This window comes from Morone saxatilis, unplaced genomic scaffold, assembly GCF_004916995.1.
Source record: "Morone saxatilis isolate NCDOM2014 unplaced genomic scaffold, NCSU_SB_2.0 Contig8, whole genome shotgun sequence".
Taxonomy (NCBI): domain Eukaryota; kingdom Metazoa; phylum Chordata; class Actinopteri; family Moronidae; genus Morone; species Morone saxatilis.
In genome coordinates this window covers 15,505,729-15,523,868 of record NW_023340257.1, presented here as the reverse complement: position 1 = coordinate 15,523,868, position 18,140 = coordinate 15,505,729, and the positions used below count along the sequence as shown (strand labels likewise).

Here is an 18,140-nt window from a genome sequence, read left to right as displayed (position 1 = left end):
AAATACATAGGATGAGCAGGAGTACAGGGTTAGTGAACAATAGGGTGAAGGCAGGTGACTAAAACGTATGTTATGACAGTGCTTTTATCCAGTTGGCTAAAGCTCTACTGCTAAGCTATGTGCTTATTGTGGCTGACTCACAAATAGATACATAGGTTAGTCAGACTTTCTGGTTTATCTGTGTCTCTGTCTCTCTACCATAATGACATGTAAAACTTTATTTTGAAAGCAGTTGTTGAAACAGAAAAAATCCCTGCTTCTCTGAATATGGTTGAAGTTTAGCTACTGTAAACAAGGATGTTGTGACAGAAAATACATTGACAGGAAAGGTCAAGGCCAGAGCCAGTAACTGGGTAAAGGACTAAATAATTAATTTCCAATGTTTTTAGGTGTTTATACTGTAGGAAATATAGTAAAATGTTTGACATTTTGAGAAATACACTTATTTTCCTTCTTGACGAGTTATATGAGTTGGTTGATGTCTCATATAACTCTGTTTTAATGCTAACTATGTAGCTAGAGCCAGCTCACTAATGTACACACTATACCTTGTTTCTTGTAATCTGTACAAATACTGGAGTGTAAAGACAACATGTTGTGGTGTTACAGGGGATTGCATTATGCAGTATTTCTTGGCCAAGCACAGTAACTTCCTCAAGTCACAGAGATATGACGAACGAGATATGTGATATTTGGTGAGCTTTACAGGTGCTCGATTTTGCTGCCTCTGTACAGAATCAGGCTAGCTGTCTTGCCAGTTTCCAGTTTTTGTGATAAATTAAGCTAACTGGCTGTTGGAACTTATTTCATATTTATCGGACAGACATGAAAGTTGTTTCTCAGCAAGTTTAATTTAACTTTTCAATTTTAAATCGAGCTAGTACAGTTGCAAACTGTCTCTTTATGTGGAATACAACTTGGGATGGTTATCGAAGTTTCGGAATGCAGAATGTTATTTGACTAAACTTGTTTGATCACAATATTGGCGTGTTTGCAGTGTCAATCAAGCATTCACATAAAGTGATATGTAATCACCATCTGTTATTCTTACAAATCGAAAGCTAAATATATAAAGAGGGTTCGGCACTAAGAAATTTAGATGGGGCTAAAAGAATTTTGAAATCCACAGGTGTGAGGTCGGTCATCTGTTACTGCCTTTTTAATTTCAGTCAAAGTAGTCTTAGTGCAGCCTTGAGCAGGAACCTCACCAAATCTGCCACGGGTGCAGAGAAGGCTAAGATTTAGTCGCCACCATCCAATGAGGATCTCCATAACTGTTGTGACCTTTTATTCATCACTGCACACAATCTAAAAAAGGGGGGCGGGGGATCCTTTGTCGAAAAAAGAAAGGAATTAATCCATCCAGGAGGCGCTGAGAAAGCAATGGGTGGACTCGCTACAAAGGGTGTTTCATAAGACCATTTCTATTGCATGCTGATCAAGTTTCAAAATATGCCTATAGGCAGCATAAACCTCACTTAATTGAAGTAAAATGGCCAAGCTAAAATAGGTGGAGGAGCAGGTTCATCATATTTCCCAGCAGAGTACTCCTGGATCATCTTGCATAGTTTGCCTATTGGCCATTATCATGGAAAAATACAGAAAAATTAAGAGATTAGGGGTTCACATGACATTTAAAAGGTCAATATTTCACTCTAACAGTAATTATGATAATATAAAGTTACAAAGCTATCCAACATGAAATGGAAATCTAAAGTGTCCCTTTATGTTTACTGCAGGACCTTAAATAAATCAAGGCACATACAGGCCACTGCATTTCTTAAGGACAAAGTGATCTGAGCTTGACGGCAACCACAAGCAATCTGAAATATTCCTCTTTCAACCACATACTGAAACTGCAAATCCAATGCATTGTGTGCTTATCGCTAGTCAAGTCTCAATATTTGATAAGGAAACGTTCCACAAAAAACTCTGACAGGGTTGGGGGTTTTTTTGGCAAATGTTTTTTTTGGCAAATGTTATGTCGCAATAGGTGTCATGAGTAGAGATAGATATCCAGTGAAAACCATGTATCTCCAAATTTGCAGACACATCCCAAATCCAAATCAAATCCAATTCCGATAAACTGATGTTCCAGTGAAAGTGGAAATACATTCTCCTACTTCCTGACCTAATCAAACCATTGAAAACACACTGGATTATCTGAAAAATGCATTGTCACAAAGCTGAAAACATGGCTTTTTTCTTAGCTCATTAAAAGTTGATGTTGTGGGGATAATAGAATTACAATATAATGCTGTTGGGCAGGTAAATGGAACAAATAAAACCGCTAATGTCAGCCTATAATACCCGTAATGAACAGCACTTTTCAGGTGTATGGAGGTCACACAGATTAACAGACAAAACTAAATATTGAAACTCAAACTGAGCAAACAAAGAAGCAGAACAAAAGAAGAACCACCATTCAAACTCAGGTGAATGGCAGGTGAGTATTGACCAAGGAGGAAGTTTCACTATTAATTGGTGGAAGGTAAATTCAAAGAGAGGCCAAGAGACACACCGTAACAAGAAGAAGGCATTTTTTTCATGTGAGAAAGAAAAATGAGGAACCTACCGGGTCATGCTTTGCCATCGGACTCAGGTCAGCAGAGAGTGGAGAGTGGAGGTAAGAGCAGGTTGGTGGAGCTTTTTCACATCCAGGCGTTTACTCAGTCACAGAGCAGCAGTTACTGCATGGTGGTGCCACATTAAACACCTCTACTCTCCTCTGTCTTTTCTTCTCCTGTTCCTTCTACTCTACTGTGTGATTGCCACTCACCTTCATCCGAGCAAATAGGTAGATCTGCCTTCCCTCTTCTGTCTAACACCTCCCACCTCCATCATTCTCTCAATCTTTCATTCTTCTCCTCACAGAAACAGGCGCACCCAGTGCACCAGTTTCCCACCTGCCAGACCGGTTTCGGGGCAAAGACTGTCAAAGCTTGTTTACAGTAAGAAGCTCCATGATGGCTCAAATGACAGTAACTGAGCAGTCAGGGCCCTGAACCAAAATGTCCTCCTATCCACAGAGAATGACAAAAACTTAAAAAACTGACAAAAACTTACATTTTTTTTTTTTCACATTTTCACAATTAATTTCTACAATATTTCAGTTTAATAATGGATTTCATATCTGTACATCTTACACACTTATCACAATAGGCCTTTAGGCATCAAGGAACTGCTGGATAAAAAAAGAGCTTTGTCATTGAATCCAGGAAATACAGCTAATGATTCATCTGTGTGCGTATTTGTAAATGTGATATTTTTAAAATGGTTACTCATGGGTGGTACTCTTCTACACAACACCTTAGCTGTTCCCTACAGTGGTAAGTTTCTGCACACTGACTTAACATGTTACTTATTATTATTCCACCTCTGTCTTTTCATTTACATTCACTTCTCAAATGCTTTCTAGTTCGGCCCCTAATAGTTTGCATATTCACCTTTTTTTCAGTTTCTGTCACTTGAGATCCTCTACATCAGTGGTTCCCAGCCTGGGGGTCAGGACAACCACTATGGGTCGCCAAAGCTTCACAGGGAACTGCAAAGACTTCATGATGTTAAGGGGTGTGAGAAAAAAAAAGAAATATATACACAGTAGGGCTATAGCTCAGCATTTTTATAAAGAAATTAACTCAATGAAATTGTTATTTGTAAAGTAGGGATTTTTATTAAGGATCAAAACGCTAAAGACCTAAACACAAGCTTGTTATTATTGTTCATAAAGCCTTCACTCTGTGATTGGAAATTTAAAAATTGCATAATACAGACACAGATTTGTATAAAAAGTTCCTCACAATATATGATCAATATCCACAGGAAATAATCTGCTCAAAACTCATCCAAATCACTTGCTTTACAGAAAATTCCTGCAGTTATGTCTTTCACACTTTGGGTTAATTAATTACAGTTATTCTGTACTGTTGTTGTTGACCATTTGCATACTGTCTAGCTCATCAGTACTTGTCAGGGTCTGGAAATCCCACAAGGCGGCCTATGCTGTGCCTGTTGCTTATAGTAGCTTTGTTTCTCAGTGTATGCATTTTTTGCACTTTTCTTACTGATATGTTGGATATGTTGATATGTTGGTTGGGTTATCATGAACAATTTAGCTTGCTGGTTCTGTGTGATGAGGGGGATGTGTGACTCTAGCGACCAGGTGCGGGGCACCTGCTCTTGTGCGCATACAACACACTGAACAACACAAAATTAAGAATATAGGACATTGTGGTAGCCTCAAGGTCTATACACATACCACATAATCACAGTGTCCCAGATCTGAACCAGGCCGGGGAACTTTGTGGCATGTCATCCCCAAATTTCTCTCCCCATATCTCCTCTTTGTCACTGTCCTATCACATAAATCAAGTTAGAATAGGTAACCATTAATGTTAGCAGATAGAGAACAATACATAATATGCTAATACACAGGTATACAGTCGTATATGTTGCAAAGATATGTTTGCCTTGTATCACAATTAGAGGCTGCTATTACATACAGCCTCTTCCTATGCACATGTAGCCACTGGCCACTGCTCAATTATTAGCCTACCAAGAACACTGAGAGGAAAGCCCCCCTTCTCAGCAACAGCAGAGGATCTCTGACCTTTAAGTGGAGCTGCCACATCTCAGATTCACTCAGTAGTTCTCTGTTCGCCTTAGAGACAGAAAACAAAAGGTACCACTAAAATATGTGTCCATGGTTAAGTGTGTTTGCATTTTCTAGGAACTGAAACTTTATAAGTCACATGTTAGGAGGTGAGAAAAAAAGGGGAAACTGAGATCACATATTTAAAAGAAAAGTGCTTTCGCAGAATTGAAAGTATATTTTTAAAATTCAAGTACTGACTTACTGATGAGAGTTCAAACAAAGTAAAACATAGGTTAGCGTGCAAACAGCAAGAGTTTGGTGTTTTCATGACAACACAAATGTCCCGTGATACATGTAAACATTGTGTGCAATTAAACAAGGTCATGAGAAAAACCCAGGTAGAGGATGGCACTAATGTAATGGAAACAGAAGAGGCGAGAGAGATTGTTGGGTTGATTAAACAGTAAACATCCTTTAGTTTTAGGGCAATTTACGGTATTAAAGAGCAGTATACAGCAGACATAGGGAGAAAATCCAGATGTATTGGTGAATGTTTCAGGCCTTGTTTAAAGTGTCCACATTATTTCTTTAGTTGTATCCTTGTGATTGAATGCATTTCAAGTAAAAATGATTAGGTTTTACTATTACTACTTCTAGGTAATTTGACTCTTATCTTTTATATCCACCCACAATAACCTTTATTTCACACATTTCCTTTTAATCTGCAGTGACTAGGGTGTTTATGAGAAAGATGAGGTGGGAAGATATGATCCCATTATCATTGTGGTTTGTTGATACCACAGATAGAAGTAGGTGTTTCAAGCAGCAGATACATTTTTGTATAATGTCAATTTTATAACTTACTTTGAAGAAACATCTCAATTACAACCTCAACTTATATGTAACTTAACTTCTCACAGTCATCGCTACCATTGCTCTTTGCAAAAAACACCTGCAGTGCAGCCAACCACAACTGAGGTTTTCTGAACACAGACCATGACGGGGCGAAAAAAAAGAAAAAAAAAGAAAAAGACCAGATGTGTGCCTGCTACTGGTTTTCATTATGGAATTAAAAAGATTCCCTATGAAAACACCTGAATGCCTCTTTTTTCTAACTACTGCATACAATTAAGGAAAGTGAAAGGGGAATCCCTGAACACTTCCCTTTTTTTGTCCCTGTACTGTCCAACAGCTTTTTTCTTGACCCCACTAAAGTTTCACTGTACATCATGAACCTGCTGAGAGTGTGGAAAGGGGAAAAGAAAAAGCAAAAGAGTAAGGAAAACGTTTGGTGAGAGAGAGAGAGAGAGACGAAACCAGCGGCAGCGTCACTGACAAGTCACAACAGGAAACGCATCATGTGGAAGGGAGGGCAGTTGAGCAAGAAAGGAAGGTGTATGTGGGGGAACTATGTAGATCAGATCATTAGGGAAATACACAAGCTGACTCTTGTTCGCTCTTCCACAGATGAGCATTCATCACATCAGTGAGAGTACACCTGCTTCACTTTGCCAACATTTTTCAACACTGTTACATCTGAACCGTTACACAGTTGAAGAGAAAAGATGTTTCTACAGTCTCCTTCACATCACTGATGACTGCAATACAGGACTTTATTGCCGGGTGCTGTGTGGATTACAATACCGCTCCAGAGGCCAAGAATGGATATAAGCAATATGGGTCCGATTCTTTTCTTCCTGATTATCTATATAAACTGTGTGTCAGGTAATTAACAACTTTTATTACAACTTTATTACACTGTATCTTAAGTCTTCATCAGTTTTATTAATCATGTTTTATATTTAAAGTATTTTTTACCACCGTTAACTTGACATTTACTTTTTTTTGTTCATCATTGTGGAATTGTTACTATAGGCGAAATATAAAATTGATGAAATGTTTTAGAAACTCTATTTTCCATATGGTTTCCACCATAAAGGTGTCATGGGTAAAATGGGGAGTTTTAATTAACATTTTAGAGTTAGAATGGAAATGGTTGAACTCCTTCTCCTTTCCTTCATGAAAACCCCACAATGGCATTACGATCAGAGATCCCATACGTGATTGTAAAGATCACTTCCTCCTCCTGACCACATCTTTCACAATGCATTTCAGTAAAAATAATGTTTTCAACAATTCCTCAGTGTATAGACCCGATTCATGATTTTACATTACAGTACAATACAAATGTCTCCTCTCTTGGACATAGAATATAAAACTGTACTTTAGTTGGAGAAATTTAAATGATCTTGTAATAATGAGCTGTGAATATACATCATAATTCATCTTTGTCTTTTCTGTGGCAGGAATGGAAGTCCCTAAGCCTGCAGACCTGAGGGTAGATATTGTGGATGGGGAGGTAATCGCAATTTGGAAACATCCTGTGGGCGCCCCTCCAAACTCCCACTACAATGTACAAATGGGAAAGTATGTTCATAACAATTCTACCATCCGTTCGCAAACTTCCTTTTATTTTGCAATTCAAATTTCCCCTTCATTCTCCATTTTTCCTCTACCTCTAAACCACTTAAAATATGTTTCCTTCTTTACTATGTTTGTCCATTGATTCTTATCATTTGCCACACATAACTGTTGAATGTTGAGTAAGATTTTTATTGAAATGCTAGATTTTATTTTCATTGTATTTGTCATCCACCAGTGCCTTTCCTTCCAGTTGGTGACTGGTATGTTTTTTGTACCTAGGTACAGTGGTGACTGGTATGAGGTGACCAGCTGCAAAGAGACCACAAACACCAACTGTGACCTTACCGACCTTATAGATAACTATGGCACTCGCTACAAGGTCAAAGTCCAGCTGGTCGAACAAGGTCACGTGTCTGCGTGGACAGTGAAAAATTTTCTCCCAAATACAAGTAAGCATATAGTTGTCATTGTAGCGTGGTTAAAACATTGTATTTTGGCTGGTTAAGTTATAATTTATGCACACTATAGGGTTGTTTTCTTACCTTTCTCTGTTCCTACAGGTAATTTGCGGCCTCCCTCCTTCACTTTGTGGGCTACATCCAGCACTCTGACAGTTTATGTTCACCAAAAAGCCATTCTGAAAGAACTCTTTCCTTTTGGGGTCACCTACACCATCTACCTGGAGGACAGAGGACAAGATAATAAGGTAGGCATCAGAATTAGGTTTAAAGGCACAATACACAAAATAATGTGAGACAACGCACAACCTTTCCACCAAAAAAGAATCCCAAAAATGGGATTGCTGATGCAAATATATACAATTATGTTTCTGAATGTACCTGCAATTTATATTGAAAATCCTGATTGATTGTGAATCCTGATTGGGCTTTGGTTAGGTGAATGACAGAGTAAAACAAATCAACAATATTTTATTCTGATCTGCCTGAATGAACTTCTGAGTTTACTCATCCCATGCTGTATTGTACAATGTGGTCTATATTTTACAATGCCTTTACCTGCATTGCATTTGGATTTTTACCCCACAGACTACCACAGCATACGTGGAAGATGATGAGGAGGAGGATCAGAGAAGTAAGACTTTCAAATCTCTCCACTGGGGGAGAGAGTACTGTGTCAGCATCAAGGTAGAGGGCAATGGAGCCCTCTCTTCTAGCAGCATGTCCCATAAACAGTGTCTGCAACTACCAGAGCAAGGTAAGAAAGATGTTTAATGGTTATGCACAACTAAGGGACAACAGCTTTGAACAGCAATCCGGGAGTTAAATTTTTAGGTTAATTCAATTTATTTGCCCATGTAAAAAACAAAAAACATGAATTTAGCTGCTTAACTATACAAAGACAGAAGTTATAGCTTGTTTGGTAAATCCAGCACATAACCCCCCCATAAAACTACAACATTATGTTTTTCTTTCACGTTTTTGTTTCTCTGTTTCCAAGCAAAGCTAAATGCTGCTTAGTGTTAGCTTCATATTAACCATACTACAGGCATTAGAGCTTCCTGTATAATCTTCAATCTAACTTAGTTTACGTTCCCCTGTGTTTTTTACCTACCAGAATGGTTCATCATTGCTGTATCATCCCTATCTATTCTGGGTGTGCTGACCCTCTTTGCTTTCATGGCAAGCATCCTCCTATGTTACCTGAGGCTTCCAGGGAAAACACCTACTGCATTGGTAAGTACATTAAATATTGGGAGGAATTACAGATATGCAATATAGTACGCTCAACTCTGTCTCCTGATAAAGTTTGGTAAAACACAAAAAGAGATCAGAAAGTTGGTTGTATATACCCACCTGCATCACACTCTTGATATTAGCCTTGCTGAGATGGTTCGGTTGGTCCTAACTAATATTGTCCCTAAAAGTGACTTAAGAAAACATTGAATAATACAGCAACCTCTGTCTTGTTTCTTCTCACCTCAGAAATCTCCTGTAAGTGGCTGGCTTCCGCTCTCGGTTGGAGAAGGGACTATAGAGGTTGTTACAGACAAAGGATGGTTCCTGTCCAGTAACAAAACAGAACTGAAGAGCTGTTTTAAAGTGCCAGTGACCCATATTACGGTAACAGAGGACAATGAAGAGGAAGACAGGAGGACAAGCATGGACAGTGGGGTCGGCATGGAGTCCAACTCTGCTACAAAGAGTGGAGGAAGCCCCCCAGTAAGACAAGAGGACAGTGGCTGTGGGAGCTTGGGAGGCACAGAGAGCTCGACTAGCAGTCAGACAGATTACCCCCTGCAGGAAGAGAGGACTGATACTGACACAGTTAGGAAGAGGGAGGATAGTGGGCTGGGCTGCCAGCTTCATTCTTCTTCCATGAATCTGGATGGACAGGACAGTGGATCTCTAAAGCAGGCTGTTGTTGGGGGTAACTATCGCACCCAGAGCCCCGCTGCTGTGCAGATTAATGTCTCTGATGATGAGGAGTTTAAACAGATGCTCCCCAATCCCGTTTTGGCCGAGGTGGTCACTGGCTACAGGGCTGGGCCTCAATCGTGTATCTGCTCAGGAGCAGGTCAGTGCACTTGGTGCCATAAACAAGGCTTATCTGGAACAGGAGCTATCAAAGAATACAGATCTGTGTGTATTGACAATAGACTATTGAGTGGCAAATGGGACTTTGTGGACTCCTACAAAGGTGTGCTTACATTTCCAAGTTATTCCAAAACAACACAAATGGACATGATGGATGACTTAGAAACAACTTTGATACAACTGGGGGACACATTCCCTCTACTAACAGGTTTAACACCACTGCCCCTAGTGGAGGGAGAACAGGACTTCAATATGAACAATGTGTCACTCTCTCTCTGTGATGTACAGCTGACAACTGACTGAATGCTATTTTTTGAATCATGCTGACGTAACCCTGACCGTAATCTCAGACGAGAGCTATATTGAAAGAATACAGTCCTTTCTCCCATAAAACACTGCTGGAAACATGCAACAGAAGCACAAGTTAGTATTTGGGGAGTAGAAATGCTCTGAAAGGGGGAAACTGTAGGGGAAAAGAGAGCAAGCAACAGGTTGTTATTGAACATAGGAAGGAAATAGAGGTTAGACCACACAGCTGCTGAATGATAGCTGTTGGTCGAAGTCTCAGGAGGTTCTACAGCGGGAGAATATAAAGCCAAAGACCATATTCAACCCTGCCTCACTGGGTGTACTTTTAACTTACTAAAATGCAGTAAGCCGGAAGTGAAACTGGTGTGGGGAGCAATGCGTAGAAACGGTTTGACAGTTACGTGCTTTTGGACATTTTGTCATTTTTCCATGCCTCTCATCTTTGCTAACAATGGTACCCCATGTCAGTAATTCACCTGTAAAGTTTCTGAAAAGTTTTTATTTTTGTGATATTCTGATATTAAGTGGTGTCAAACAAAGGCAGAATTAAGGAACAAATATTTCTAGTCTTATTTTCAATGATATTTGGTTACAGATTCTTTTTAATGTTCTCGTTGCGAGTGACATGGCCTATGTTTAAAATATTTATAAAATACTAAGAAATAAAAACTATTTATTGTGTACTACTGTGAATAAGTGACTGCTCATGCTACATGTGATTAAAATAAACTCAAAAAACAAAAACAAGTGATGCTGTTGATTTAAGAAACGATGACTCAAAGAAACAGGAAAACACAAGGAAACCCCTGAAACAACAAAGTGATACCTGCTGGAAAATAAACATTACATACATTACATTTGTTGTACTTAGCTGGGATTCCCATATGCAGATTCTGTACTGGAACCAGAGCGGTGGTTTCAGGCTTCTAAACTAAGACAAAAACACTTCCTCTTTTGGGCTTCCACTCGGTTAAAAAGTCCCGCTTCACACTGATAGCAAAGAGAGCAAATATTGTCAAAAGACACTCAACACTTATATTAAATATAGTAATATAGTAATGTACTATACATCAGATGTTGGGTAAATGCCACTCTTTATTGGGATGAAGCAGTACCCTGGCAGTGGTAGAAAAATCACGGGACCTAGTTCTCCATGTGCATGATTAAGTACAGGGGAAGTGAGACAACTTGGTTAATCCTTTAACGTTAACAAAAAGTATCACATGTTACTGATTTTGCTGATGTGTCCACTGATGATCGGAATGGAGATCACAGTTCATCTTCTGTTTTCTACCCCTTTATACAGAGCATACTTTGCCCCCTTAAAGGTTAATTACTAGGTTACCCATGATAGTGTAACTCTTTGACAGTTTGTATTAGAACAGGACACTATGGCATTTATAAATTGCCAAATTAAGCAGTGATGTTAACAAAATCTTAAAATGTAATTAGACTGACACCAGACAAATCGCTGTGTTTTTTTTAATATATATATTTTTTATTGATTCACAGTTGCAGTAAACAATACATCCAAAGAGTCACATTTTAATTTTTCTATATAATAAATCATGTAGCCAGGATTTAAAGGAAGGTGGCTGGAAAGAGGAGAATTTTTCTACGCACAATCAAGGACGCAAAAGCTATAACATTTTTCTGCAAAGATGTGGTTACAAGTTCATCAGGGGGCACTCCAAAAATAGCTGTATCTGTGGCGAAGGACTAACAGATATACCTAGGATGTCAGAAATAGATTTAAAGAATGATTGCCAATAGTTAGACAGTTTAGAGCATGTCCAGAACATGTGTGTCAGATTGCAGGGCGTCTGAGAGCATCTGTCACAAGCTTCAGTAGTCCTGTCTGGATAAAGTTTAAAGAGTTTGTCTCTGCTATAGTACGGTCTAAAGAGTACTTTAAATTGGATAACAGAAAGTCTGGCACAGCTAGAGGAGGAGTTAACAGCTTCCAACGCTTTTTTCCATAGAGCATACGAGATGCTTATCTGGAGTTCGGTTTCCCAGTCGGCTCTACTCTTATTTGCAGATGAATCATTTGTTGGTGATAAGAGATTATAGAGAAATGAGACATGGCCCTTAGGCAAAGATTTAGCCTGAAGTTGGAATAAGCGAAAAAAGTCTGTATTACCTAGTCCAAAGGTTGAGCGTAGTTGGTTGAAACAGTCCGTCTATGTACAAGTCTCCCAGGCATCTCAGGCCTTTATTTTCAAGAGCTGCAAAGCGCGAGTCAATCTTGGCTGGCACAAATAAGTGGTTGTTACAAAGAGGTGTAGCTTGGGGAATGGAGAGCCATCCAAACTGCTTCCTGATTTGAGTCCAAATTTTTTATGTATTAGTTACAATGGGGTTGGATGTGAAATTTGCAAGACAAAGGGGGAGGGTGCCACATACTAGTGCATAGAGGGACGTGGAACGAGGAATGAGTTCGCCTCTAACTGGCACCAACTATGTTGAGGTGAGGTGAACCAGAGCAAAATCTTTTGTGCGTTAGCCGCCCAATAGTACCCAAGGAGGTTGGGTAATCCCAGGCCACCCAATGATCTGCTTCTCTGCAGCAAGGATTTATTTGCCCTGGCCCGTTTACCTGCACTGTGTGCTATTTTGAGAGTAAAAGATCCCAAGAGCAAAAAGTTGATCTGTGCTATGTCACCTGGCATTATCTGTCATTTTAGTCTGTGGCAGAGTGCTATAATTCATGCATATCCAATGATCGGTGACTGCCAGTAGCTCAGCACAAGTTAGTGCAGATTATCATATTTGGGGGAGTGCAAATCAGCACAGCTGCAAGTAGTAACTAAAACTGGATGTATCACATTGCAGAATTGAATCAAAACAAGGCTATTAAATTGCTACTGCACTGTCATTTGTAGAAAAAATATGTAGCTAGTAATTTCCCCAAGATTAAAAGAAGCTAATGGGACTTAAATGGAGATTCATAATTGAGCAACATTTACAGGAAAGGTTTTAGTACCCAAGCATAGGAAAGTGGTACTTCTTACCTTTAACTGAACAGAATGTTTTTTTAAACACTGCAACACCAAGTTGATTATCTGCCGTTTTAGAGTGCAGCCTGAAGTAATTTCAGTAATATAATAATAATTTCCGTTAGTCCAAAAAAATAGTCTTTTTTAGATCTAATTTATGACTGATTTTGACTGAAAAGGGTAGTTGACATTTGATCACCTTATTGTAGGCAGCTCAAGCCAGAAAAACATCAGATACAGAGAAACATGTTAGTTTCATTAAAGGAAAAACTATGAGACATTTAAGTTCCGCCAACCATAGAAAGTATCAAAAAGGTAGTAGATATGTGACTTTGGAGGGAAGTCGCCTGCAGCTTACAAGAAAACTGATCTGCAGAGTTGCTGTGGTTGAGCTGTTGATATTTTGCCTTCACCTCAAACATCATTGTCATCAGCAGCAAAATGCATGCGTTCATTTCTCTGTCTCGTGTGTGTGTGTGTGTGTGTGTGTGTGTGTGCACCTAAATTTTGTTTCACCCGAAGCCACAAAATGTCAAACTGAGACACTTCTCATGACAAATCGCAAGACTGAAAAAGTGAAATTGCATTCTACACTGTTTTTAATGCATCTCTTGTATGGACATTAAACTGGAATAAGAGTACAACTTTGCATACACAGTGGCATTTAAAGCCCCTCTTTCAGTTTCAAGACAAAGGGGGCACTTTTGTTTTCAAGCTGAAAGTCAAAGTTGACAGTTGGCAGTGACATGGTTTGAAAGCATTACATCACAGAAGAAGTAATATAAAATAACATGGTAATTTCCCTCCTCAGTATTCAGGTAAAAAATAATAACATGAACTAGAGCATCAAAATACAAACAGGAAGAGAAAAAATACACGCTGAAAACATGATGTGTGGGAAAGTGACAGACGAGGGGCGGTTGTCAGAATCAACTGCCACCAAGTCGGCTGTCATTTCATGATGGAGAAGGGCGGAGGGGACTTTGTTAAGCCAACCTTTCTGTAGATAGAGAGATAAAAACACCAAGCTTACCCATAGAACCATGATGCAACTATGAACAAAGAAGTAAAACTTTGGCTCTGAAAGGCCTGTGAAGAAAAATCCACTTACTTGAGCACTTTGTCCTTCAGTGACGGCTCTATGGAGAAATAAAAGGGCACAGAGTGGATATGCATTTCTATGATAATTGCATGACAGATTCATCATATTGTTTTAATGTTAAATTATGTTGTCCGGTGCCAGTGTTATTTTTAATAGTAAAGTATTTTAAAGGGTCAGTTCACTAAAAATAGAATATAGATATCTGCCTTTGAGTTTTGTGTCTGTACTCCAAAATGAAAGAGCTGAATGATATTTGTGGAGCATGTAGCACATATAGGAAAATATTATATATTTAAAAATTCAATGGCAGCAACTCTGGATTCATTCAAGTCTAGACACACTCCAGATAGACTATTAAGTTCTAGGTATAAAGTAGTTCCTATTGAATGAAAAGTGTTCACAGAGGTCTTTGGATTATTAAGAGTAATCATGTGTTCATCCAATGTTGCTGTTGGACTTTAAGTGCTCGTTGCATGGGAAATTTAATTCACCTCAGATGTATTGGGGAGTCAAGCTGAGACAGATCTCAGAAACCTGAGCAGGTAAAACCAAACCTCAATACCACAAGACATGAGACAGAAAGTACAGGTGACATTAAATGAAAATAATAAATGAGTGGAGAAACACAATGAATACAGATGCTTCCACACTGCATGGTACAAGTAAGAAATTAGGATAAAATCTTCTGTAGCATGTATAAAATGCTGAGCAAGCCCAGTGGATTCAGATTTTGTCAGATGGATATTAGAGTAGGGTTTCATTGCATAAACCCCTCATTACAAAGATGAATGCACATTTGAGAGATCAGTGGTGCAAAAAACAAAAGCACTGATCTACAGAGATGTGGAAAAAAGCGATGTGGTCAGATAAGTCATTCTTCACCATATTCTTGACAAGTGGGCGACAGGCCTGAATGCTTTACCCCTACAGTGAGGGGATCAGTTGGCTGTTATGCTCTGGTGGGAATTTTGCTGGCATGGTTTGAGTCTACTTGTCCCTTTAGAGTGAAGGGTCACTGAAAATCAATACTAACTTGTTCTGAGTGATCACCTCACTGAATGGTTTAAAAAATGGTTAAAATTATGTGAATCGTGGCCTTTGTAGTCACCAGATTTCAACCAAAATGAAATGATTTGTGACCAAAGTGTTAAAGAGCTCAGAATCCAGAATCATCAAAACACCAAATGAGGGAATATTTATTGGAAGAAGGGTGTTCATTCATGGGTTTGTATGGGTTTTCTTTTTGTAATTTGACTCCTTATGGATCCACTCACCCTTTTTTTTGCAGCAGTTTTTGCACTTTTTGCATTTGTGCTTGCAGCAGAATTGCACAATGCCAATGGTGAAAAGGATCGCCAGGATACCAAAGCCCACAGCGATCCCGACTGCTGTTGAGTTTACCCCGCTCTCTGCAAATACAGATACAGGTAGACGTGGATAAACATTTTCACAGATCACCTTGCACACAATAAAGAACAATAAACAAGCCAGCTGAATGATAAAAAGGTATTTTTACATTTTTCAGTGTATTGTATTCCTGACATAAATGATTAACAACAAAAATACTCGTCTGTCTGGCTGCCTGGATCTAATTGGATCAATATCTGTTCATTATGAATGAATATTCACTCTGATGAAATGAGATTGGAAAATCAATCTCTGGGAAAGATGTTGGCTCTGCCTTCATTAGCAGTCTATGGAGAGACACTGAAATGACGACTGCAAAGGGAGTCAAAGAGACAAAATACAGCTGCCTTGTGACTTAAACAGTATAAGCAGAAGTAGATGGAGAACTCTTTACTGCTTAACTTTCTAAATTGTATTCGCTATTTTATCTTAGGACATTTCAAGCAACAGCTATACAGTATACGTACATGTAGTAATGATAATAGCAACAGGCAATGTCAGTTTAAAAGACAGACTTTTAAAACAATTTAAAAGATGCCAGCTAACACAATGAGAATAGCTTTTAAACTGTAGTTACAGGAAACAAGCAGAGCTCAATGATTGTGTGAAACAACAAACAACCCAAAAAAATATTAAGACATCCAAAGAAGAAAAGAATTCAGGAACAGCCAAAGCAAAATACTGAAAATCTGAATCACCATGAAGTTGTATGTCACTGTTACAGAAATTAAATTAAGCATTTCAGTTGAAAGGCACTTACCACCGTTCCCCATAGTTGACTAGCCAGGATGACCAATGTTATGTCTTCTCCACTCCTCCCTGATGTTTTGTTGTTGAGCTATATCTCTCACTTGCCTTTACACCAGTTTTTGTTAAATGGTTTATCTTGACTGTGAACAATCAAAACAGAGTACTATCACTTCTTCCTCCTTCACCTACGTTTGTCCGTACGTATGTCCCCATACCAGTCATTCTTTTAAAACCTGTCCATCTTCTTTCTTTATCTTGCACCTCCTTCCTCCGTCTTCCACCCTCCCTTCAATAGCAAAAGTTAAAACACTGTTGACCTGACGACCTGTGGTTCTCATATCTACAGTCATGCTTAGCAAACAAAAATTCAATTAAATTGTTGTACTACACAGTATCAATTAAAAATTGATACGTGTAGTACAACAACTTTAGCACAAATTACTTTCATCCTTTTGTCTCACTGAGATCCAACAGGAAACAACCAGAAACTCTACAACATTATGGTCTTGTGTAGCCTCAGGGCAACTATCTTGAAATTACAGGTACAACAAGAAGTGTCTTTTATTAAAAAGTTGCAGTTCTTTTGTCCCTCAGGTTCCCACCGCTCCCCTGGCAGGGCCGAACTCTTGCCTCTGTAACAAATCCTTAACAGACAGCCAGGTAATAACACCTGTATCAGGTGGTGCATGGGGACTCCTGTTGGATGACTGAGTTATTACAAATCATTGTGAGCACTGTTGATCCAAACACTAGATGAGTGGTTCCCAGCCTTTTTCCTTCAGGGACCCATTCTCATTTAGTACACTGACGACCCCTGACTAAGTGACATATTTTATTACCTCATATTAAACAACAAAAAACTATAAAAAAAAAAGTATTGAACTCAGAAACTGCAGGAAGTTTGTGTAAAACGAGTGATTTGGATGAATTCTGAGCAAATTATTTCCTTTTTAAAGAACTTTTTATATAATTCTCTGTATTGTGTATTTTGTAGAATTTTTAGCAATGATACATAGGCTTCTGTTTTGGACAAATTCAGTGTTTTCTCAACCCTGGCACTTGGCCATTGTTCAATTAGACAATTTACTTACTAATTTGCTTTTCTTCACAAAAGTGAACCAAATACAGAAATATAGTCTTAATGAGTGTATTTTTTTTTAAAACTTTTCCTACACGTCTTAAGAAGGCCTCGCAAGCCCCCATGAAGCACTGACAAACCTATTGGGGGTCCCAACCCCCAGGTTGGGAACCACTACAGCAGACTACACCAAACCTAATTTCTGGAAACAGTACCAAAACATCTGAGAAGAAAATTTTAATTTGTTTCGCAAGCTTTTAGTTAGAGACCTTCTTCAAGACAAAAAAGATAGCTAGCAAGTGAGCATGAAAAATACCAGAGCCTTGGAACTGTAGCCATAATTTATTAATTCCACCTTTTTTTCTGCTTTGACAAGTCAAAATGTCTGCCGTGAAAAGGGTTTAGACTTGCATTCACTTTCAGGATTAGGTATAAAATCCAAGTAGGTAAGTCTAAGTATAAATCTAAATATGTCTCTTTCTCAGATTTGTGTGACAGTTAGTGAACAAGTAATAAGTGTATCACACCTAGTAACCATTATTTATGGGTCTAACACATTATGAAAGTGTACCACTTAAAAGCAGAAAATAATCACTACATACATTAATGTACAAAACTAATTTATTTTCTTCATGTTTGCTTGAAAAGTACAAACCTTAATCATCAGAAGATGTTATCATTTCAGAGTGGTGGAGAGTTTCCTGTTATTTAACCTGTGTGGGCGATTCACACTCGTCATGAGTCTAACCGCACAACATGCACCACAAAATGTGTTCAAACCTACACAGACAGTATCTGGATGGATGACTGCATATCTTATACTGAGAAATACGCCCATGCAGTCATCTAACATTAAGTTAAATTCAAATTCCCCCTTACATCTGCCACATGTACTGAGTCAGAATTATTTATCTAATTTCAT

General features: G+C 38.6%; 2 protein-coding genes across 2 annotated transcripts in view; one reads left to right on the top strand and one right to left on the bottom strand.

The window, feature by feature from the left end:
• The window catches only part of tmprss13a (transmembrane serine protease 13a), a 10,634-nt gene extending 7,709 nt beyond the window's left edge, over window positions 1-2,925 (bottom strand). The window contains exon 1 of the mRNA XM_035679421.1: window positions 2,576-2,925. Coding sequence (XP_035535314.1) covers window positions 2,576-2,593 — 18 coding nt within the window. The 5' untranslated portion in view covers window positions 2,594-2,925. The remainder of the gene's footprint in view (window positions 1-2,575) is intronic.
• Window positions 2,926-6,024: 3,099 nt separating this feature from the next.
• Window positions 6,025-10,611, top strand: il10ra (interleukin 10 receptor, alpha). The gene is made up of 7 exons (XM_035680771.1): window positions 6,025-6,319; window positions 6,901-7,021; window positions 7,298-7,467; window positions 7,579-7,724; window positions 8,065-8,233; window positions 8,594-8,712; window positions 8,962-10,611. The coding sequence occupies exons 1-7, from the start codon at window positions 6,256-6,258 to the stop codon at window positions 9,874-9,876; spliced, it is 1,704 nt and encodes a 567-aa protein (XP_035536664.1). The 5' UTR covers window positions 6,025-6,255; the 3' UTR covers window positions 9,877-10,611.
• The last annotated feature ends 7,529 nt before the right edge of the window (window positions 10,612-18,140 follow it).

Excerpts from the sequence above, each read along its gene's own strand:
- il10ra (XM_035680771.1), top strand. The coding sequence starts at position 6,256 with ATGGATATAAGCAATATGGGTCCGATTCTTTTCTTCCTGATTATCTAT. Across the intron at positions 8,234-8,593 it reads TCTGCAACTACCAGAGCAAG|AATGGTTCATCATTGCTGTA; the intron begins GTAAGAAAGATG and ends TTTACCTACCAG. Across the intron at positions 8,713-8,961 it reads GGAAAACACCTACTGCATTG|AAATCTCCTGTAAGTGGCTG; the intron begins GTAAGTACATTA and ends TTCTCACCTCAG.